This window comes from Triticum urartu, chromosome 3A, assembly GCF_056163025.1.
Source record: "Triticum urartu cultivar PI428250 chromosome 3A, HENAU_Tu73, whole genome shotgun sequence".
NCBI lineage: Eukaryota > Viridiplantae > Streptophyta > Magnoliopsida > Poales > Poaceae > Triticum > Triticum urartu.
The window spans coordinates 472,662,383-472,686,996 of NC_141875.1; the positions used below are offsets into that span (position 1 = coordinate 472,662,383).

General features: G+C 44.0%; 1 protein-coding gene across 1 annotated transcript; it reads left to right on the forward strand.

Moving 5' to 3' along the window:
• Window positions 1–675: 675 nt before the first annotated feature.
• LOC125544453 (myb-related protein Hv33) lies at window positions 676–2,147 on the forward strand. The gene is made up of 3 exons (XM_048708155.2): window positions 676–963; window positions 1,063–1,192; window positions 1,283–2,147. Exons 1-3 carry the CDS (start codon window positions 816–818, stop codon window positions 1,854–1,856), a joined length of 852 nt encoding a protein of 283 aa, XP_048564112.1. The 5' UTR covers window positions 676–815; the 3' UTR covers window positions 1,857–2,147.
• The last annotated feature ends 22,467 nt before the right edge of the window (window positions 2,148–24,614 follow it).

Sequence of the window (24,614 nt, forward strand, 5' to 3'; positions counted from 1 at the left end):
TGGGATCATCCATTTGCATCTCAAGATGGATAGATGGAATGCGGAAGTCGGCAAAAGGCGTTGATGTATGTCACGCACGGTTGGTGCGATTAGAGAATGATCTAAGCACAATTATACATCTAGCCCCCTTGTCATGAATAGCAGAGAGCACAGGTGTTGCGTTTTTCTACTAGCTTGCATTGTCGCAACAGTCCCCTAGCTAGGTGATTAACACTGTACCATAATCGTGCGCTAATGAGAAAAATCTCTCAAGTCATACCTCCAACTAACCCAGCTTTTGGCCCGTCATTTTCCATCCTGCAGCGTCGGGCCCTAGTCGATTCCTCTCCCCGGCCGTGTCTCTGCCTCCTTTGCTGTTACTGCAACAACAGTAGAAGCTGCTCCTCTTCTCTTCCTTGCGCCCGCACGCACCCAACTATAGGAGCACTTCATTTTGATCACGAAAATCCTAAGCCTACGGAGCACAAGTAAACGGGGTGTATCTTCAGCTCCAATCCATTGCAGGCGCGAGCACCTCAAAGCGCACACACACTTACACACATACTCCTCAGCTGGAGTAGGTTGCTTGAGACCTACTGCTTGATTGCTGCGTCGTCTTCCCCTCCCCGGCCCCCGTACGTACGTGCGCGGCTCTTGGCACGCACGCTTCCCCATATATACCCCGGCCAGCCTTCCCGACCGAGATAGATAGATAGAGATACACAGGCAAGGCAACGAACCAACCATCACACTGACGAGGTAGCTCGCCGGTTGCTCGGTCGTTTGTTCGCTCGTCCCTTGAGCCGGCCGCGCGCGCGTGCCGGGCGGGCGGGAGAATGGGACGGCACGCGGGCACCGGCGGCGGCGGCGGCGTCCAGCAGAAGCTGCGCAAGGGGCTGTGGTCTCCCGAGGAGGACGAGAAGCTCTACAACCACATCATCCGCTACGGCGTCGGGTGCTGGAGCTCCGTGCCCAAGCTCGCCGGTACGCTCCCTCCCCGCAAAGCTACTTATAATTCCAACTCCGCCCGTCTGTTTTCTTGCATGTGTTGGCGCTTAATGAGGAGTGTGCTCAATGATCCAGGTCTGCAGAGGTGCGGCAAGAGCTGCCGGCTGCGGTGGATCAACTACCTGCGCCCCGACCTGAAGCGGGGAAGCTTCTCGCAGCAGGAGGAGGACGCCATCGTCGGCCTGCATGAGATCCTGGGGAACAGGTACATACATTACGCCTTCCATTTCTTTTTTGAAATTTTAGCAGCGTGAAATCTTGCGATTTGCTGATGAACGGAGCGGAATCAATGCAGGTGGTCGCAGATAGCGTCTCACTTGCCGGGCCGGACGGACAACGAGATCAAGAACTTTTGGAACAGCTGCCTCAAGAAGAAGCTGCGGCAGCGCGGCATCGACCCCAGCACCCACAAGCCCATCTCCGGCGTGGCGGGGGTGGAACCGGACCAGGCGTCGAAAGACGAGAGGCCGCAGGGAGCCGACGGTATAGCCCTGAAGCAGCAGCAGCAGCAGGTGTTCGACCCTTTCCCGGTGGCCGACACCTTCGGCGCCGGCTTCGACGGGGCGGGCATGCCGCTGTACGACCACCTCGGCGGCAAGGACGCGGCCGGGTTCGTGGACTACAGCAGCGTGCTGGACGTGTCGGAGAACCTGGGCTACGGCGAGAGCTCCAGCAACAGCAGCAACTGGAACAGCGCGCCGGAGGCGAGCAATGCGCTGGAGGGCGAGGCGCTGCATTGGGCCTCCGAGAGCAAGGTGGAGCCGTTCGCCGCCTACGCCGGCGACGAGGGCGGCAAGTTCGCGCTGCCCTGCCACGGCCAGCAAGAGCACAGCATGGCGCATTTTGACTTCAACCTCGAGTACTTCTGAGGCCGTTCTGATCTAGCCATCGTCGTATATATTGTTCTTATTTACACACGGACACGGGCAAGACCAACCAACTGGGAAGATTAGAGACTGTACTTTGTCAATTTTCTCTAGTCTTTGTTACTCCTTTAACACTGTTTCTTTTCTTTTCACCGTCTGTTTATGGTTCTTCTATATACATGGCCGAAATAAGAGGTATAGAAATGTGAACACTCTGTAATTTACCATGAGATTCTGCTCTCTCTCTTTTTTTGTAAGGATAAGGAATAAGATTCTTACACTTTTGCTCCGTAAGTTGCTACTACTTGGAAGATTGTGTGTTGTGTATTCCTGGACACTAATTTCTCTGGCAGGTCGCCGTCCTGTCTTAGCTTCTTTTCTCCCCTTGGATTTGTGTCTCGTGAAACTAAAGCAATGAGAAAGAAAGATGCTGCTGTTACAGTACAACTCGGAATTAGGAGCAGCTGCCGTACGCGCGAGTCGGTTTCAGTGATTAGTTTGGGAGCAGTACTGCGTGCACTGTTGTTGCACACCCATTTCGTGGCATTATTAATGCTGGTGTTAGCTTGTAACCCAATTTTCCGCAAAAGGGTCCCTTTTGCTAAAAGGCGTGTTTGAATTACTCCCGTGACAACATGGCTCCAATAATCTAGCGGTGTTGGTGGAGAGAGAGAGAGAGAGAGAGAGAGAGAGAGAGAGAGAGAGAGAGAGAGAGAGAGAGAGAGAGAGAGAGAGACGAGTGGAACTAAAGAAAGACGCTAACCACCTTGCCGCCCGCTCGGGATTCCTTTCTACGGAACCGACCGAACGTGCCAGTTTCTTCTTCTTTGTTCTTGCGCCGGCGACCTGCGGGCCGTGATTTATTTTGTTTATTACAATGTGGTGTGGTGGCGCGCAGAGCCGTGATGATATGATGTCTTGCTTGACGCCGAGACTCTGACCGCGGCTGGCCTGGCGGCAGAAGCACTGCACACGATGGCTTCTAAAGACGGCCGTGTGCAGGGAGGTGTAAGTGAATCATAGCCCCATTGAGGGGATGACCCACGGGATCAACGACGACAGGATCGAGCACCACACATGCATGCTAGTGGTACTCCTTGGTAAGCTGCTAGGCACGTTCGTTAGTTGTTGCTGGCATCGTTCCATCCCCTCGGAGCTCGGGACCAGGTTAGTATTGGTTCAGAGGCTAGTACTGCTACGTAGTAGGAGTATAACAGCAGACCACCAGACACCTGATCTGACATTCCGAGATCATACTGCCTGTCATGCACCGGGATGATGAGCGGCAACCGGTGGACCAGGCGGAGAATTATGGCGAGAGACCACGAGGAATAAACGAGCCGCGGTGTTGCCATGCCGCGGGGCCGGGCCAGTGAGTGGCGGGCGACGGCAACCGGTCGGAGCGACGTGGCTCGGCTGCTCGCCCGGCGTACGGCCCGTCGCCACGAGCACAGAGCGAAGGCGCCGCGGGGTACGGCGTCGGCGGGAACAGAAGCCGGTCGAATCTTTGTCGGTCTACTAATACGTACTCCTACGTGCTGTTCCGGGTCCAAGCCGGAACAACATGGGCGATGTCCGTGCGCCAGCGGCGCTTCTGTGCTCCGATGACGGATCCTTTCGGGGTTTTGTGTGTGTGTGCGCTCCCATGACGGATCCTTTCGTTGGCACATGCGCGCGCGGGCAAGCACACGCACGTGAAAATTTTGCGGCACCCCGTTTCAGGCGGCAGCGTAGATAACACGCCTCTAATCTAAACCTTACTAGAAAAATTGCCCGTACGTTGCAACGGGAAAACAAATAGCACACGTCCTAAGCATAGCTCCAGATCCGCCCCCTCCCCCAACTACAAACCGCTTAACCTTCGTCATGTCCTCTCTCTCTATCCCTGTGTGTGTAACCTCAATGTAAGTTACTACAATAATATTTTTATTACTACGAACAAAAATATCCCATCGTTCACATAGCTTCAGTTCACGATCAGTTTATTTAAATGCCATATGTGTAAGGGCTTGTTCAGCATCATTGTCATACTCTTGGGCGAAGACTTTGCATTGTGTACACTCAATTCAGTTAAAGAAGGCCCCTCATCTGTGGAATATCTGGGTTTTTTATGCTAATACTTCTATCCATATGACCATCTGGCCATGCAAATTGAACAAATCAATTTTCAATATAGCATATTGCATGAATCTGAACAAATATAGAGGCATATATTTGATTGTGACAAATAAACTTATAAAATAAAGTTTTTAAGGATAAACGTTTTTCAACTTCCAATGTTTTTGTAATTATCAAGCATGTCTCAAAGAGCGACATAGCTTGGGAAACCATGCTAAGGATTGTCTTATTTTGGTTTATAACCTAGGTCGACATCAGTGGTAATTGAACAATATATGGACATTGGGAGTGCAATGCTTGACGATGAGTGAAAACATATGTGTGAAGGTGATAGACTGGGTGGACCTTCTCCAAGTGTATCTTCCATCCTATGCAAGGTCATAGTCAGTAAGTAGCATATTGCAAGGTTTAGATACATGGTTAGAAAATATTCTAAAGCGAGAAAAACAAAATTGACCCTGGAGGGAGAAAACAGTGACTCTGCCTTAGGTTTCAAACCCCCTGGTAACAGTGGAATTCGTGTTTCATAGTAAAAATAACCTAGTGGAATTCCTATATGAAAAAGAAAGGAAACATGGTATCAAGACAATCAAATATACTGAGGTATCATACCATAAGTCTTTGCTGCCATTCTTCTTCACGTAATTGAGGGAAATACACAGCGCATCATGTACTTCATAGCACGCTTTACATTCAGAGTCATTACTAACCGAGCAATGTCCTACAAAAACATTGGAAGCAGAACCACCAACACCCAGCAAAGAAAATTTGTCCGCGGCGGACGATTGGACAAAATAGATGCCACAGGCTACCGATCTACACAAATGGGCATTACCAAGTAAGTTCATGTTCAGGCCCTTCCCTGTGTGACATTTGACATTCAAAATCATGATCAATTGAGTTCCTCTATTAAACCAGGACCATGAGTGACACTGGATTCTACCCAATATCCCTACGCATCAGAACAAAGAATGAAGCATTCAGAGCTTTCAACAATTGCCACGGATGTGTGTGTGGCAACGGGAGATTTTTTTTGACGTGTATTCAATTTTAAGCATATCTGTACAAGCTTTAGTAGTAGACAAACAACCAGCCAGATTGGACATCCATAACTTTCGTTGTAATTATCAAGTGGTGCAAACAATCGATGCAAAATTAGTTCCATCAATAATATGATGAACAATTGAACACATAATTTGGAAAAAGAAGAAGATAGGCACATGTCAAGTAACTAATTCAGGTTAAACATGGTATTTGACGAATTCTAGCATGATTTAAGTTTGCATTGTCGAGTGTCGCTTAGCGGGAAATTCTTGGATTTTTATATGTTAGTACCTATAATTGTACGGGGGCCTTCCTGACATCTCCAATTCTGAAGACATCTCAGTTTAGGGATAATGGTGACATCTTCCGGCCTTGACCTGTCTGCAAATAATCCTTAACAGCTATAATTTAGTTTCAGTACATACCCATAAGCTTTTCAGCATGCAGACAACAATGGTACGGTTACGTAGTAAAACTCAACCAGATCACCTTGTGTGCATGCTGAATTTCTACTATACGGCTAGCTTGGTTGAGACAAAACAATGTAACTAATCTATATTCATTAATTAAAACAAAAAAATACCAGGTGAAGGTATCCTAATTAAAGAAAAAAAGTAAGTCCCCATAAAAGAAATAAGAAAGAACCATCTCCAGGAAGGAGAGATTAGACCTATACCAAAGCATTCGTTAGCTAAACCAAAAGAAAATTTATCTCAGGAGCTTGCTTCGAATTGCTTACCTTTCCTGCCCAAATTTCCCTTTTACTTAAGAGCGCATTGATGTCTTGCACTTAAGGGCAACATGATTGAGAACAACAACACTGAAACTATCTTGTGATTTTCTAACAGAGAAGTACACAATTAATATGGCAATGACATATACTTATAATTTATTTATAGGAAAGGCCGCAAAGGACATACATAGAGGTCTGGTCATAGAAGCATCATCCATGAGTAGTCTTTACACTCAGACATTTAGAGTGTAAGTGCATCTAGTGCCCCTTAGTGATTTTGGTGTATTGAAGACTTATAGGTTAAGGGACTAATGCGTTTGTGAGTGTACACAGGTCTATAAGTCTATGAGTAGTTTGATATTCACAGGAAAAGTCGACCCCTAAAAATGAATATTTTCGATTGAAGATTTTGGTATTTCTGAAGACTTTCATGAAGACTTTGAAAGTGAAGAAATTGGTGTGTCCGTGAAGAATTGATATTCATGCGAGGAATATGAAGCTTGAAGGCTTCCGTTTTCATAGTTTTGTTTTTTTCTCCTTCTTGAGTCATAGGAAACACCGTACTGTTAAAGGGGGTCGAGGAAATACTAAGAAAAAATTTCCATGTGATGCTCAACTCAAAATCCTACACCGACCAATCCCTTCGAGTGAAGCCATTGGAAATATCATATAGTTCAGTCAATTTCTTCAGTGACAGAGACGAAGTTCTTCTGGTCTCTGAGGAATTTGTCCTGACTGGGGAGTTAGGAATTCGCCAGTGCGGATTGCCTACACAGTGAGGAACATGATAGCCCTGAGGATTTTGCTACTCAAAATTCCGACCGTTGCTGTGCTATGCGCCAGCTGTCCCAAAATATATATCCACCTAACGGTCATATCATTGAAGGGCATTTATGTCTTATCATGTCGGGCTGCTCCCTAGGCTATAAATAGCCGCCCCCTACAACCACTAGCTGGTTGGCTGCTCCGAGAGAAACTGACACTTGTCATTTGAGAGCAACCCATCCTCTGAGGACTTTGAGCGAAAATCATCAAGTGAGGAAAAACCAAAAACCCCAAACCCAAACACCTACAAACCCCAAGTGATTGAGCATCACTGAAGAGATTGATCCTGTGTGGATCCGACGCTTGTTACCTTTGAAGACTGTGCTTCTTCCAGACGGTTAGGCGTCATGGTCTAGAGCATCCAAGAGTAATTGTGGATCGCCGAGTGACCAAGTTTGTGAAGGTTTGGAATTCGCCTGAAGACTTACCACGAGTGATTGGACGAGGTCTGTGTGACCTTAGTTCAAGGAGAATATGGTGAGTACTTATTTCGCTGCTAGTAGTTCTTCGCTAAGAAATTTCCTCACTGACAAATTCCTCAGTGAAGAATTTCATAAAAACCGCCTATTCACCCCCCTCTAGTCGATATAACACACTTTCAATTGGTATCAGAGCAAGGTACTCCTTGTTCTGTGTGATTTTGGTTTAACCGCCTGGAGTTTTAGTTATGTCGACCGCAGGTATGACGAAAGTGACATGCCCCATCTTTGACGGTCACGAGTATCCCAAGTGGAAGGCCATGATGAAGAAACGCCTCATGACGATGAACAGCGAGCTGTGGACCGTCACTGAGATTGGTCTGACCAATCTGTGCAAGATGGCGGAAGCTGATAACATTCGCAAGTACACTCTTCTCAACCTCACGACGAAGGATGTCATCTGCTCCAGTCTGTCACAAAATCAGTTCAGGAATATCATGCATCTCGATCATGCGAAGCTCGTCTGGGACCGTCTCTCTGAGGTCTATGAAGGTCATCGAACCTGTCATGATCCTTGGTTTGAGGACTTCAAGGAATCTCTCAAAGTGATGACATTCGAACCTGAATCATCATCTTCTGCATCATGCCTTATGACAAAAGATGCTGAGGTAACTGAATGCTACCTATCCGAGTCTAGTGATGATGAATCTTGTGATGAATTTGGAGCCAGCTATGTCAAACTTGCTTTCCTTGCCACTAAACAACAAAGAGGTTTGGAAAAGGTTTACTACATGCTAAATAAGAGCGATGATATGTTGGGTGAAGAAATGGATCAGTCAAAAGCTTTGGCTGAAAGTCTTCAGAGACTTCATACTAAGTATGACACCCTTTAAGATCATTATAACACTCTCTTATCCGATCATGAGAAGCTTTCTTATGAATTTCTTCAAAGAAAGCAAGACCTTGAGAAGCTAAGAGTGAGTTATGAAGATCTTCAGAAGGAGCGCGATTCATTACTTGCCCAACAAATCAGCGCTTCTCAGGAAGAATTTGTTCCTCCATGCTTGAAGTGCATTGAACGTGAATCTGCTAATTCTTCACCTGAATGTTCAAATGCTGCTAATGTTTCAAATTCTTCACATGCCTCTGCTATCACTAATTCCTCATCTGAGGACATTGCTTGTATCACTGACGATGCAGGGCTGAAGGAATTGTACACGACAGGCATGTACAAAAGCCTCAAAGGGCATCAGGCTCTTTGTGATGTGCTTAAAAAGCAGATCCTCAACAGGAACCCTAGGAAAGAGGGTATCGCCTTTGAGAGAAAACTCAATGCTGATGGTACATATTGGAAGCCTGAGCAGTACCCCAAAACTACATGGGTTGCTGCAAAGGGACCTCCAGTTGATCCATCTAACTTATCTGGATTTGCATGTGAATCTCCTCATTCTGATGATGAGTCAATTGACTCCAACTATAAACTGTTCAAAAATCAGAATGGTGAAGTATTTGCTAGATATGTTGGCACTAACTGCAGGAACGGCTCCCCTATGAAGAAAATCTGGGTTCCCAAAAGATGCCTTGAAAATCTTCAGGTGAATGTCATCATGACGCCACCTGTGAAGAATAGGAACCCCAGATCAAATTTTTCATATGGACCAAATTCTTCATATGGATTCAAGTCCTCATACGGACCAAATTCCTCATATGGATCAAAGTCCTCATATGAACATCATCGTGCTAACCCGTCTATTTCGCAGGGAAGATCTAAGGATTATGGATATGTGCATTATTCTTCAAATCATTATGTCCATAAGTCCTCGAAGAATTTCTCTGCATACTCTTATGCTTACTCTAACTCCTCTTATGTGAAACGAAATGGACTGGCTTCTATGCCATCCTTCTCGTATGGAGCTCGCAGAATGATGAACTCTTTGCCACCCCTTCAGATGTGGGTGGTGAAGAAAAAGAACTAATCTCTTCTGTAGGGTCAGGTCTCTAGACGCACGTAATCGTCTGAAGAATTTGCTGGAGACCTGAGCATGCCTGATAGGACGCAGGCTAATCATGAAGAAATGAACTTTCATTTCTCACGTCCTCATATTGCTTTATCAGTTCTTTTACTTGATGAAATTGATCTTATGAATTGATGTCATATTCTTCACTAATGAAGTATATGAGTTTGTAAGCTGCACTAATTCATCTGCAGGATGATCAACCCAAAGCCACTGAGTGGGTCCTCGATAGTGGATGTACAAACCACATGACTGGTGACAAGAATCTATTGATGGATGCTCCATTATCTCTGTCGCATCTGAAGCATATCATCTTTGCTGACAGAGGCAAAAGTCAGGTATTGGGTCTAGGTAAGGTTGTGATTACAAAGGATCGACACATGGACAAAGTCATGCTCGTTGAGTCCTTAGGATACAACCTTATGTCTGTCTCAATGCTTTGTGATCTTGATATGGTTGTTGTCTTTGGCAAGTACCGTTGTGTTGTGATTATGGAAGCTGACAATTCCAAAGTCTTCGAAGGCTTTAGGAGAGGAGACCTGTATATTGTTGATTTCTCTACAGGACCACAACCAGCCATGTGCTTACTTGCAAAAGCTTCAGAAGGCTGGCTCTGGCATCGACGACTTGGTCATGCAGGGATGAGGAATTTGCACACGCTTGCGAAGAAGAAGCATGTCATTGGCATCGAGAATGTCAAATTCCTCAAGGATCACCTATGCGGAGCCTGTGAAGCTAGGAAGATGACGAAGGCCAAGCATCCAGCAAAGACTATCATGACCACCACTCGCCCGTTTGAATTGCTTCACATGGATCTCTTTGGTCCTAATGATTATTCTGCTATTTCAAATGAAGCATCTCAATATGGCTTTGATATTGTTGATGATTATTCTCGCTACACATGGGTACACCTTGTTACTTACAAACATGAAATGCATGAAGTCTTCAAACGATTTTCCTCGAGGGCTTCAACCAACTTTGGTGTGAAGATCAAGCACATCAGAAGTGACAATGGCACTGAGTTCAAGAATTCTGGTCTCGATGACTATCTTGATGAACTTGGTATTACTCATGAGTTATCTGCTCTTTACCCTCCTCAGCAGAATGGCATCGTGGAGCGCAAGAACAGGACTCTTGCTGAGATGGCTCGCACTATGGTTGATGAATACAAAATGCCTCGTCGTTTCTGGACTGAGGCAATTGATACTGCGTGCCACATCATCAACAGAGTATATCTTCACAAATTTTTCAAAAAGACTGCCTATGAACTCCTCACTGATAAGAAACCCAATGTAAGTTATTTCAAAGTCTTCGGTGCTAAATGTTGGATTAGAGATCCTCATCACAACTCAAAATTTGCACCGAAAGCACATGAAGGTTTTATGCTTGGTTACGGAAAGGACTCGCACACCTACAGAGTCTTCAACAACGTTCTTCACAAAGTTGTTGAAACTGTAGATGTGCGGTTCGATGAAACTAATGGCTCGCAAAGAGAGCACCTGCCCACTGTGATAGATGAACCAGCACATGAGGAAACTATCAAGTTCAAGGCTACTGAGGATGTCATTCCCTCGGGGCTGAGGGTATGTAGCAGTAGCTATGTGTTTGATCTCTCTCTCTCTCTCTCTCTCTCTCTCTCTCGTGTTCTTGAGGTGATACGATCTTGATGTATCGCGAGCTTTGCTACTATATTTGGATCCTATGATGTTTCTTCCCCCCCTCTACTCTCTTGTAATGAATTGAGTTTCCCCTTTGAAGTAATCTTATCGGATTGAGTCTTTAAAGATTTGAGAACACTTGATGTATGTCTTGCCGTGGATATCTGTGGTGACAATGGGATACCACGTGCCACTTGATGTATGTTTTGGTGACCAACTTGCGGGTTCCGCCCATGAACCTATGCATAGGGGTTGGCACACGTTTTCGTCGTGATTCTCCGGTAGAACTTTGGGGCACTCTTTGAGGTCCTTTGTGTTGGTTGAATAGATGAATCTGAGATTGTGTGATGCATATCGTATAATCATACCCATGGATACTTGAGGTGACATTGGAGTATCTAGGTGACAATAGGGTTTTGATTGATTTGTGTCTTAAGGTGTTATTCTAGTACGAACTCTAGGGCTGTTTGTGACACTTATAGGAATAGCCCAACGGATTGATTGGAAAGAATAACTTTGAGGTGGTTTCGTACCCTACCATAATCTCTTCGTTCGTTCTCCGCTATTAGTGACTTTGGAGTGACTCTTTGTTGCATGTTGAGGGATAGTTATGTGATCCAATTATGTTAGTATTGTTGAGGGAACTTACACTAGCGAAAGTATGAACCCTAGGCCTTATTTCCACACATTGCAATACCATTTGCGCTCACTTTTATCATTAGTTACCTTTCTGTTTTTATAATTTCAGATTACAAATACCTTTATCTACTATCCATATACCACTTGTATCACCCTCTCTTCGCAAAACTAGTGCACCTATACAATTTACCATTGTATTGGGTGTGTTGGGGACACAAGAGACTCTTTGTAATTTGGTTGCAGGGTTGCTTGAGAGAGACCATCTTCATCCTACGCCTCCTACGGATTGATAAACCTTAGGTCATCCACTTGAGGGAAATTTGCTACTGTGCTACAAACCTCTGCACTTGGAGGCCCAACAACGTCTACAAGAAGAAGGTTGTGTAGTAGACATCAAGCTCTTTTCTGGTGCCGTTGCCGGGGAGGTGAGTGCTTGAAGGTATATCTTTAGATCTTGCAATCGAGTCTTTTAGCTTCTTGTTTTATCACTAGTTAGTTTATAAAAGAAAATTACAAAAAAATGGAATTGAGTTTGTCTCATACGCTTCACCTTTTTAATATCTTTCGTGAGTATGATGGAAAGGATAATTGTGCTCAAGTGCTAGAAGAAGAAATCTATAAAATGTTTGGCACTAAATATTTGAATGATGAGCATGATTGCAATTTTGTTAGTAGGAATTCTTTGAATATCCATGATGCTAATGATGATTGCACTAGTTATGATGAAAATGCCTCCTATAAACATGTCAATTTTTGTGGAGTGCATTGGGTTTGTAAGTACACACCAAATAGGGAAGATAGATATTGCATGAGGCATAAGTACTTAGAAACTAAATTGTTGCAAGAAAGGCTAGATGATTGTGCTGAAAATTTAAATTTTCTTGGCCGTACTTGTGGACTTTGCAATGAAAGTGGTCATTTAGTTATCCGATGCAAATTGTTTCATGATCTAATCGTGTCCAAAAATTGTGATGACTTGATTTCCCTTTCACACTATAATGAACTTAGTTTGCTTATGGGCTATGAAGAAATGAAATGTATAACTAACTATCTTCCGGAATTTGCCCGTTATAAACTTCTTGGTTTTGATCTAGAGGAAATTTATATGTATTGTGCGGTGAATTGTATTGAAAATCCTTATATTGCCAACTACATAAAGAAAAGAAAACAAATAGAAGATGAAGAGAATACTAATGAAAGGGAAGAGGCTTCCCTATACCCTCCTATTATTTCTTATGATGAATCAGGTAACGAGGAGGAGCCTCCTATTCAACCAATCTCATTAATAAGGAACTCCAAAAAGAGGAATGAACCCACACATGATGTGGTGAAGAAGAAGAAAAGAAAAAGGAAGAGAGGTAAAAAGATATCTCTCCCAAATAATGTTGCTCCTATTACTATTGTGCCTCATGAAAATATAATTGTGAAAGATAATGATACTTCTTATGATCTTGAAAATCTTTTTGGCACTTGCTTGCAAGAATATGATAATTGCTATACTATTGGTGCTATCCATACTATTAATGATGAAAGTGATTATGCTTATGATATGAAAAGGCCCAAGCTTGGGGATGCTATGTTTGATGAAGATGATGTTTTTGAGAATATATTTGCTGCAATTAATGTTTGTCCTAAGCTTGGGGAAGCTATGATTAATGAAGATGATATTTTTAGTCTCCCAAGTTTTGATATGCAAATTTATAATGATGATAGCATGCCTCCTACTTATGATAATTATTGTGATGATACATATGCTAAAAAAGTTAGTGATTATATTTATAAAACTTGTCATGATTATGATTACCCCTTCTCTGAACATTACTATTTTAATGTGGAAACAATTTATAGTATTCGAGTCTCTTATGATACTCCCACTATAATTCATGAGAAGAATTTTGCTTATGTGGAGAGTAGTAAATTTTCTATGCTTGTAGATCATGAAAACAATGCTTTAGGTGCTGGTTATATTGTTGAATTAATTCATGATGCTACTGAAAATTATTATGAGGGAGGAATATATGCTTGTAGGAATTGCAATAATATCAAGTTTCCTCTCTATGTGCTTAAAGTTTTGAAGTCATGCTTGTTTTACCTCCCTATGCTAGTTGATTATTGTTCCCACAAGTTGTTTGCTCACAAAATCCCTATGCATAGGAAGTGGGTCAGACTTAAATGTGCTTGCCATATGCTTCATGATGCTCTCTTTATGTTTCAATTCTTATCCTTTATGTGAGCATCATTGAAATCATCATGCCTAGCTAGGGGCATTAAACGATAGCGCTTGTTGGGAGGCAACCCAATTTTATTTTAGTTCCTTGCTTTTTGTTCCTGTTTAGTAATAAATAATTCATCTAGCCTCTGTTTAGATGTGGTTTTATGTGTTTAATTAGTGTTTGTGCCAAGTAGAACCTTTGGGAAGACGTGGGGAAAGTCTTGTTGATCATGCTGTAAAAAACAGAAACTTTGGCGCTCACAAGAATTGCTGCCATTTTTATTTGGAGAGTGATATTTAGTTAATTATTTTTGGAGATGATTAATAGATAAATTCCTTAGGTCCAGCATTTTATTTGAGAATTTTATGAGTTCCAGAAGTATACGTTTGATCCAGATTACTACAGACTGTTCTGTTTTTGACAGATTCTGTTTTTTTTCATGTGTTGTTTACTTATTTTGATGAATCTATGGCTAGTAAAATAGTTTATAAACCATAGAGAAGTTGGAATAAAGTAGGTTTAACACCAATATAAATAAACAATGATTTCATTACAGTACCTTGAAGTGGTGATTTATTTTCTTATACTAACGGAGCTTACGAGTTTTCTGTTAAGTTTTGTGTTGTGAAGTTTTCAAGTTTTGGGTAAGGATTCGATGGAATATGGAATAAGGAGTGGAAAGAGCCTAATCTTGGGGATTCCCGAGGCACCCCAAGGTAATATTCAAGTATAGCCAAGAGCCTAAGCTTGGGGATGCCCCGGAAGGCATCCCCTCCATCGTCTTCGTTCATCGGTAATTTTACTTGGAGCTATATTTTTATTCACCACATGATATGTGTTTTGCTTGGAGCGTCAATTTATTTTGTTAGGATTTGCTTGCTGTTATTTAGAACAATGTTTTGCATCTTTTATTTCAATAGAAGTGGCATTGATAGCCTTTACTATGCCTATGTTACAAGTATACATGTTGCTGTTTGAAAACAGAAAGTTTACCGCTGTTGCAATAATTCCCTAGAAAAGTCAGAATGTGATAAAATGTTGAAACCTTTTGAATATTAATCTCTGATAAATTTACTACAGTGGGAATTTCATTTCGTAATTTTTGGAGCTAGGGAAGTATGGATGTTGCAGGATTGTTTACAGACTATCCTGTTTAGGCAGATTACTGTTATGTTTGCATTGTTTGCATATGTTTGCTTCTTTAACGATTCTATTTGAGGATAGGACTATTAAATATGCAGAGGCATTTAGTATGCAATGTTGAATAATAATTTTAGTGATTTGCTACAGTAGAGTATGATAAGGTTTTGGCAATAGTTTATACTAACTTATCTCACGAGTCCTTATTGAGTTTTGTGTGGATGAAGCTTTTGAGATTTAGGGAGACCGTGATATGAGACGAATTAAGGAGACACAAAAGCTCAAGATTGGGGATGCCCAAGGCACCCAAAGATAATATTTCAAGAAGTCTCAAGCATCTAAGCTTGGGGATGCCCCGGTTGGCATCCCACCTTTCTTCTTCAACAACTATCGGTTAGTATCGGTTGATCCTAAGTTTTTGCTTCTTCACATGATGTTTGCTATTCTTAGATGTCATTTTATTTTGCTTTGCTTGCTGTTTGAATAGAGTACCAAGATCTGAAATTATTAAATGTTAGAGAGTCTTCACATAGTTGCATAATTATTCGACTACTCATTGATCTTCACTTATATCTTTCGGAGTAGTTTGTCATTTGCTCTAGTGCTTCACTTAGATTATTTTGAGAGTCTTAATAGCATGGTAATTTGCTTAAAATCCTAATATGCTAGGTATTCAAGAATAATAAAATTCTCTTATGAGTGTGTTTAATACTATGAGAAGTTTGATGCTTGATGATTGTTTTGAGATATGGAGATGGTAATATTAGAGTCATGCTAGTTGAGTAGTTGTGAATTTAAAGAATACTTGTGTTAAAATTTGTGATTCCCGTAGCATGCACGTATGGTGAACCGTTATGTGACGAAGTCGGAGCATGATTTATTTATTGATTGTCTTCCTTATGAGTGGCGGTCGGGGACGAGCGATGGTCTTTTCCTACCAATCTATCCCCCTAGGAGCATGTGCATAATACTTTGCTTTGATAACGTCTAGATTTTTGCAATAAGTATATGAGTTCTTTATGACTAATGTTGAGTCCATGGATTATACGCACTCTCACCCTTCCACCTTTGCTAGCCTCTCTAATACCGCGCACCTTTCGCTGGTATCATACACCTACCATATACCTTCCTCAAAACAGCCACCATACCTACCTATTATGGCATTTCCATAGCCATTCCGAGATATATTGCCATGCAACTTTCTACCGTTACGTTTATTATGACACGCTTCATCATTTTCATATTGCTTAGCATGATCATGTAGTTGACATAGTATTTGTGGCAAAGCCACCTTTCATAATTCTTTCATACTTATCACTCATGCATCATTGCACATCCCGGCACACCGCCGGAGGCATTCATATAGAGTCATCTTTGTTCTAGTATCGAGTTGTATCATTGAGTTGTAAATAAATAGAAGTGCGATGATCATCATTCAATATAGCATTGTCCAAATAAAAAAAAGAAAGGCCAAAAAATGAAAAGAGAAAGGCCAAATAAAAAAAGGAAAGGCCAAATATATATATATATATATATATATATATATATAAAAGGGACAATGCTACTATCCTTTTACCACACTTGTGCTTCAAAGTAGCACCATGATCTTCATGATAGAGAGTCTCCTATGTTGTCACTTTCATATACTAATGGGAATCTTTCATTATAGAACTTGGCTTGTATATTCCAATGATGGGCTTCCTCAAAATGCCCTAGGTCTTCGTGAGCAAGCGAGTTGGATGCACACCCACTAGTTTCTTTTGTTGAGCTTTCATATACTTATAGCTCTAGTGCATCCGTTGCATGGCAATCCCTACTCACTCACATTGATATATATTGATGGGCATCTCCATAGCCCGTTGATACGCCTATTTGATGTGAGACTATCTTCTCCTTTTTGTCTTCTCCACAACCACCATTCTATTCCACCTATAGTGCTATGTCCATGGCTCACGCTCATATATTGCATGAAGATTGAAAAAGTTTGAGAACATCAGAAGTATGAAACAATTTCTTGGCTTGTCATCGGGGTTGTGCATGATTTAAATATTTTGTGTGGTGAAGATGGGGCATAGCCAGACTATATGATTTTGTAGGGATAGCTCTCTTTGGCCATGTTATTTTGAGAAGACACAATTGCTTAGTTAGTATGCTTGAAGTATTATTGTTTCTATGTCAATATTAAACTTTTGTCTTGAATCTCATGGATCTGAATATTCATATCACAAGTAAGAAGAATTACATTGAAATTATGCCAACTAGCATTCCACATCAAAAATTATCTTTTTATCATTTACCTACTCGAGGACGAGCAGGAATTAAGCTTGGGGATGCTTGATACGTCTCCAACGTATCTATAATTTTTGATTGCTCCATGCTATATTATCTACTGTTTTGGGCAATATTGGGCTTTATTTTCCACTTTTATATTATTTTTTGGACTAACCTATTAACCGGAGGCCCAGCCCAGATTTGTTGTTTTATGCCTATTTCAGTGTTTTGAAGAAAAGGAATATCATACGGAGTCGAAACGGAACGAAATCAACTGGAGAAGTTATTTTTGGAAGGAAACACACCTGATGGACTTGGACCTCACGTCAAGGAAGGAACAAGGTGCTCATGAGGGTGGGGGCGCCCCCCCTAGGGCGCGCCCCCCTGTCTCGTGGGGCCCTTGTGGCTCCCCTGACGTACCTCCTGCACCATATATACCTACATGACCTAAAACTTCCAGAAAGCAGAATAGATCGGGAGTTCCGCTGCCAAATGCCTCCATAGCCACCGAAAACCAATCTAGAACAGTTCCGGCACCCTGCTGGAGGGGGCAATCCTTCTCCAGTGGCCATCTTGATCATCCCGGTGCTCTCCATGACGAGGAGGGAGTAGTTCTCCCTCGGGGCTGAGGGTATGTAGCAGTAGCTATGTGTTTGATCTCTCTCTCTCTCTCGTGTTCTTGAGATGATACGATCTTGATGTATTGCGAGCTTTGCTACTATATTTGGATCCTATGATGTTTCTTCCCCCCTCTACTCTCTTGTAATGAATTGAGTTTCCCCTTTGAAGTAATCTTATCAGATTGAGTCTTTAAAGATTTGAGAACACATGATGTGTGTCTTGCCGTGGATATCTGTGGTGACAATGGGATACAACGTGCCACTTGATGTATGTTTTGGTGACCAACTTGCGGGTTCCGCCCATGAACCTATGCATAGGGGTTGGCACACATTTTCGTCGTGATTCTCCGGTAGAACTTTGGGGCACTCTTTGAGGTCCTTTGTGTTGGTTGAATAGATGAATCTGAGATTGTGTGATGCATATCGTATAATAATACCCACGGATACTTGAGGTGACATTGGAGTATCTAGGTGACATTAGGGTTTTGATTGATTTGTGTCTTAAGGTGTTATTCTAGTACGAACTCTAGGGCTGTTTGTGACACTTATAGGAATAGCCCAACGGATTGATTGGAAAGAATAACTTTGAGGTGGTTTCGTACCCTACCATAATCTCTTCGTTCGTTCTCCGCTATTAGCGACTTTGGAGTGCCTCTTTGTTGCATGTTGATGGATAGTTGTGTGATCCAATTATGTTAGTATTGTTGAGGGAACTTACACTAGCGAAAGTATGAACCCTAGGCCTTATTTCCACATATTGCAATACCGTTTGCGCTCACTTTTATCATTAGTTACCTTGCTGTTTTTATAATTTCAGATTACAAATACCTTTATCTACTATCCATATACCACTTGTATCACCCTCTCTTCACCGAACTAGTGCACCTATACAATTTACCATTGTATTGGGTGTGTTGGGGACACAAGAGACTCTTTGTAATTTGGTTGCAGGGTTGCTTGAGAGAGACCATCTTCATACTACGCCTCCTACAAATTGATAAACCTTAGGTCATCCACTTGAGGGAAATTTGCAACTGTCCTACAAACCTCTGCACTTGGAGGCCCAACAACGTCTACAACAAGAAGGTTGTGTAGTAGACATCAATAGGCCCTGGGGCATGTTCCTCTAAGGGTGCCGCTTTGTTTCTCCCTTTTATCACGTGTAACACGTTGACTGTTTTGACTTCTGGTGGGAATTTCTTCTGTTCCCCTGTGCTTTGATTGCGAGGCTCATCCTCGTCTTCACTTGGTGTATCCTGCCCCTTGTGTTCGGCGTTGAGCTTGCTGAACTGTTTGATGACCCAACACTCTTTGTGGGTGTGATTTGTAGGTTTATCCGGGGTGCTATGGATCTGACATATTTGATCCAGAATTTTGTTTAGGCTGGATAGTTCGTCTCTGTTGCCCTTGGAGGGCGGCTTCTGCTGGCCTGGCTGAGAGCTTCTAAATCCGGCGTTTACCGCCGTGCTCTTCGGGCTGTCTTCCTTATTCCGGCGCTTGTTCTTGCTGCGTCGTGATTTCCCATTTCCATCCCTGACTTCGGATGTACTTGGGTCGCTGGATCTGCATCTGGCTAACCAGCTGTCCTCGCCCGCGCAAAAACGGGCCATGAGGCTTGTTAATGCTGCCATTGTTCTCGGCTTTTCTTGACCGAGGTGTCTGGCAAGCCATTCGTCTCGGATGCTATGTTTAAAAGCTACTAAGGCTTCGGCGTCCGGACAGTCGACTATTTGGTTCTTTTTAGTGAGGAACCTGTTCCAAAGCTTTCGGGCTGACTCACAGGGCTGCGGAGTTATATGACTTAAATCGTCTGCATCCGGTGGTCGGACATATGTCCCTTGAAAATTTGCCTGAAAGGCGTCTTCGAGCTCTTCCCAGCTTCTGATGGAGTTTTCGGGGAGGCTTTTAAGCCAGTGCCGAGCTGGCCCTTTGAGCTTGAGGGGTAAGTACTTGATGGCGTGGAGATCATCTCCTCAAGCCGTATGGATATGGAGGATGTAATCCTCAATCCAGACCCCAGGGTCTGTTGTTCCGTCATATGCCTCTATGTTTACGGGTTTGAATACCTTTGGAAATTCATGATCCAGCACCTCATCGGTGAAACATATAGGGTGTGCGGCACCCCTGTATTTGGGTGTACCGTGGTATTCAGATGTTTGTTGTGTCGCATTGTATGTTGGAGCGCGCCTGCGTGGTCCATAGATGGATCTGGTTGCGCCGTCCTTTTGATGCGAGCCCTTACCTGGATCGCGTACTGGTTTATGTGCGGCGTCGATTGCCACTTTATGTTGGCTATGAGGTCGTCTATCTGACCGGATGACCGTTTTATTTTTTTAATTGCGGAGGATCTAAGGCCTCCTCATCGAATTCAGGTAGCAACTTTCGCTTCGGATAGCTCTTGGTGTGGCGATTACTGCCGTACTTCGCTGCTGTGTTGAGTACTTCACTCCCTTTGATTTTGAGTGTGTCTTGTGCAGCCTTGAGCCTTTGCTTCTGTTTTTTCAGACTCCTCGCCATGGCAACAAGCCTTTGGTGGGCATTATGTTGCTCCTGGCGCCTGTCCGGTGTGATGTCGTCCGGACTGTTATCTTCGACGGGGTTGGGTTGTTCGGCTTGTTTTCCGTGTTGCCGTGGTCGGGCAATGGTTCACCCTGCTTTAATGCTGGGTCTATGTGATCGTTATTTCTGCCGAGGCGAGATTTGGAGCGGCGTTTACGCCGCCGCTTTGACTGCTGCTCGAGGGAACCACCCTTCGCTGCGTCCTTCCGTTCCTCGTCGTTATTTTCTTTGGGTGTGTCCACCATGTATACGTCATGGGATGACATGGGCGTCTAGTGCCCTGTGGGAAGTGGTTCCTCTTCGCCTCCCGCATCGTCGTCCATACCGTCGATGTCTTCGGAGTTGAAGTCGAGCATGTCGGTTAAGTCATCGAAAGTGGCTACTAAGTGGGTGGTGGGTGGGCGGCAAATTTCTTCGTCATCCACATCCCAATCTTGCCGGACGTAGTTCGGCCAGGCCTCTCCTGACAAGGAGAGAGACCTTAATGAGTTCAGTATGTCGCCAAAGGGCGAGTGCTGAAAACTATCCGCGGAGGTAAACTCCATGATCGGCGCCCAATCGGATTCGATAGGAACGGGCGCAGGCGGTTCGGAGTCCGTGGCCGGAGAAGGATCCGGCAGTTTGGCAACACGGCTCTTGTGAAGGGTAAGGTCGATATTCGGCTCGATCGCCGCAGAGGGTACGGCCTCCGCGACAGGGTCTATCCACCCGTCCACGGATGGCGAAACTGGCTCCGAATTGAGGGTCGGAGCGGCTGCCCGTGCGATCTCCTGAATACGGTCCGATGGTAGAGCTAAATCGTACTCATCGTGACCGCATGGCACACAAGGCAGGGGCTCGAATCCATCGAAGATCAAGTCTCCGCGGATATCGGACGTGTAGTTTAAGCTTCCAAACCTGACCTGGTGGCCAGGGGCGTAACTTTCGATCTGCTCCAGATGGCCAAGCGAGTTGGCCCGCAATGCGAAGCCGCCGAACACAAAGATCTCCGAGGAGAAAAGTTTCACCCTGGACTGCATCGCTATCGATGATCGTAGGAGCCATCAAACCTAACGGCGACGACACAGAGGAACTCTCAATGAAAGCACCAATGTCGGTGTCAAAACCGGCGGATCTCGGGTAGGGGGTCCCGAACTATGCATCTAAGGGGGATGGTAACGGGAGGCAGGGGCACGATGTTTTACCCAGGTTCGGGCCCTCCTGATGGAGGTAAAACCCTACGTCCTTCTTGATTTATTGTTGATGATATGAGTATTACAAGAGTTGATCTACCACGAGATCGGAGAGGCTAAACCCTAGAAGCTAGCCTATGGTATGATCGTCTGTTGTCCTACGGACTAAAACCCTCCGGTTTATATAGACACCGGAAGGGGCTAGGGTTACACAAGGTCGGTTACAAAGGAGGAGATATACATGTCCGTACTGCCTAGCTTGCCTTCCACGCCAAGTAGAGTCCTATCCGGACATGAGACGAAGTCTTCAATCTTGTATCTTCATAGTCCAACAGTCCGACCATAGGATATAGTCCGGCTGTTCGGAGACCCCCTAATCCAGGACTCCCTCATTCATCGAGGTTGATGCTGGGGTTTTCAAACCATTCATCAATGAAGTTATTTAAGATATCCACATCAAACAGGGGTAGATCATTGAAGATCTCCACCTCTTCCTTGCTCTTTATCAGCAGCTCAAGAGCATTATCGCCAAGACTGCCGTCACTTGACAGATCAATGGCTTCATTCTCGTTCCTCAGAACGGCAGCTGGGGTCAGTGCTTGACCAGAAATTTGGATGGGCTTCTTCTTCTTCTCAGTCTTGGAGATGTAAGAGAGATCTTCAGACTGCACACTGGCTTCAGGAGGAGTAGTGGCCAGAGGCTTCGCACGCGAAGCTTTTGGTGCAGAGGAGGGCTTTGAGGCCTTTAGTTTCTTCTGCTTCTGTGGCTTGGGAGGAGGAGGCGCTTCATCAGAATCAGCGTCATCTCCAGAGTGCTCCACGACTGCCACCTGAATAGCAATGTGTGAGATGAGACCGTCAAGGTTGTAGAAAGGCCTGATGATATTGGGTTCGACATCACGGGTGCCATCGGCACGAGGAGCAGATGGACCCGGGTTGGAGTCTAGACCAAGGTCCTTCTTGTTCTTCTTTGCAGACTCTTTGGCAAACTGGAAGTTGCGCTTAAAGAGATTGTCTTCACGACACCATAACAGAGAGGATGGGTCAGCATTAGCAGGCTGAAGTCCACGGACCATGCAAGGGTAGAAGCCTTGAGCAATGGCTTCGGACTTCGACTTGGGCTGAAGACCTTTGTATATAATATCTCCCTAGGGGCCCTTGATGGCATTATTTTCAGCATATTCGTCACTGACAAATTTGTACTTGAACCATTCATCTGCCCAGTGTCTTCGAATCCATTGGATTCGGTTCTTGCGTTCTCCATAGGTCTCTTCAGGATCTGACTTGTATAGCTCATAGAGATCTGGTGGGTGGTCCTTAGCTATGTTCCCACGGCGCTGTCTGCCGCCCTTCCTGACTGATTTCTCTGTTGCAATGAAGTTCAGACTGAATGGCTTCAGAACTTGCAAAGGCTTCTGTCTGCTGGTCAGACAGGAACTGGCTTCGGGAGAATTGATGTGACGCTGTAAGAACTCTGCAAATGAATGCAGACTATGAGAACCAAGGGATTCTCCCATGGACATGTACCTATGACAGCATTAGAGATGCGAGGGAAGGGGAAGAGGTCATATGCATTCTCAGAAGATTTTGAAGATAAATCAGTTTGGAAGACATTGACCTCATAGCGCGAAGACATTCACTCATATGATGAGAGTTGGTTCCAGATTTGTATGAATCCAAGAATAAGTACAAGTGAGGAATCTAACTACTTTGTGAAGCACAAGTGAATATACTAGGCATGTTATGAGATGCAGAACATGATAGATCCAAATTTGTACGGACAGAAACCACTTGTGGTTGAAAAGGATGAATCTATCGGATCAAAAGGACTGTAAAAAGAGGTTTTATTTACCACACGAAGAACTACTAGACGGAGTAGAAGATGAGGCCGAGCAGTTCGATCTTCCGTGCCCTAACTTGGCGACGAAAGACACCTATGGCGACGGCGGAGAAGACGATGTCCGCGGCCGGCGTGAGGACGGCTTCGGTGAGGTCACGGCAGCTAAGCGCTTCGTCACCGGCGTCGTCGAGCGCTAGCGCTGGCGCTAGGGTTTGTGCGAGAAGGAGAAGTGGAAGAAGAGATAATGACTGGGGTGTGGCGTGTATTTATAAGGACAGGGACGGCACAACGTTATTACGCAGGTGCCCCTGGCTATTCACATCCGAGGGACACGTGGCGAACATGCAACACATTGGAAGTTGTTCCATGTTCCCACGCACGCCTGGATTGTCGGGTGGTCGTTCCCGCTTATCCGGGTTTCAGGCAAAAGGATTGAGCATTTAAAACAGATTTAATGTTTGTCTCTGTATCTTCTGCTGACAAGGACGCAGAGAAGACATTCGATAGTTTCAATAGAATGCATATGATTTGGATAGATAGATTTGAGAGGGGAGAATAGAGAGGTTAGGGTCCGATCACATTCACTTAGTTCAAAAGATTCAAACGAGAAGACATAGCTATAAGTGAATGCTGTAGAGGGCATAACGCTAATATATGAATATATCTGAATAAGACCAAATCAATATAGTGAAGATAAACATGAATACATGTTAATATGGCAAATAAACCAAATGCGAAGTCTTTGCAAATGTAACGCCAACAGAAATCATTCCAAACAAAAGTTTGGTGGTGGCGTTACCCACCGTATAGGAAGTATTAGACCCAGACACGACGCACAATTATCGTGGCGCTCCAAAGTCAAATTCCGCGTTAATGTATTCACACTTAGAGTGTAGGTCTTCATTAATTGAAGATATACGTCACTTCATGTGTTTCACATCTAAGTCATCGACATGCATAAGTGTTAGGATGTATGCCTGATCACAGGACATTTGAGGATTCCAAGATATTTAGCTCACACCGCAACTTGCAAAACCTTTTCTCATCCAAGGGCTTTGTGAAGATATCTGCCAGTTGCTCTTCAGTGTTGACGTGAATGATATCAATATCTTCCTTCATGACATGATCTCTGAGAAAGTGATGACGAATTTCAATGTGCTTTGTCTTCGAGTGCTGAACTAGGTTGTTGGCAATCTTGATGGCGCTTTCATTGTCGCAGTAGAGTGGTACTTGCTTTAGATGGATACCATAGTCTTTGAGTGTTTGCTTCATCCATAGAAGCTGAGTGCGTCAAGATCCAGCAGCAATGTATTCAGATTCAGCAGTGGAGAGAGATACATAGTTCTGCTTCTTTGAAGACCAACAAACAAGTGATCGTCCCAGAAAGTGACATGTGCCTGATGTAGACTTGCGATCCACCTTGTCACCAGCATAATCAACATCCGATAATCCAACTAGATCAAACTCTGAGCCCTTTGGATACCATAATCCTAGT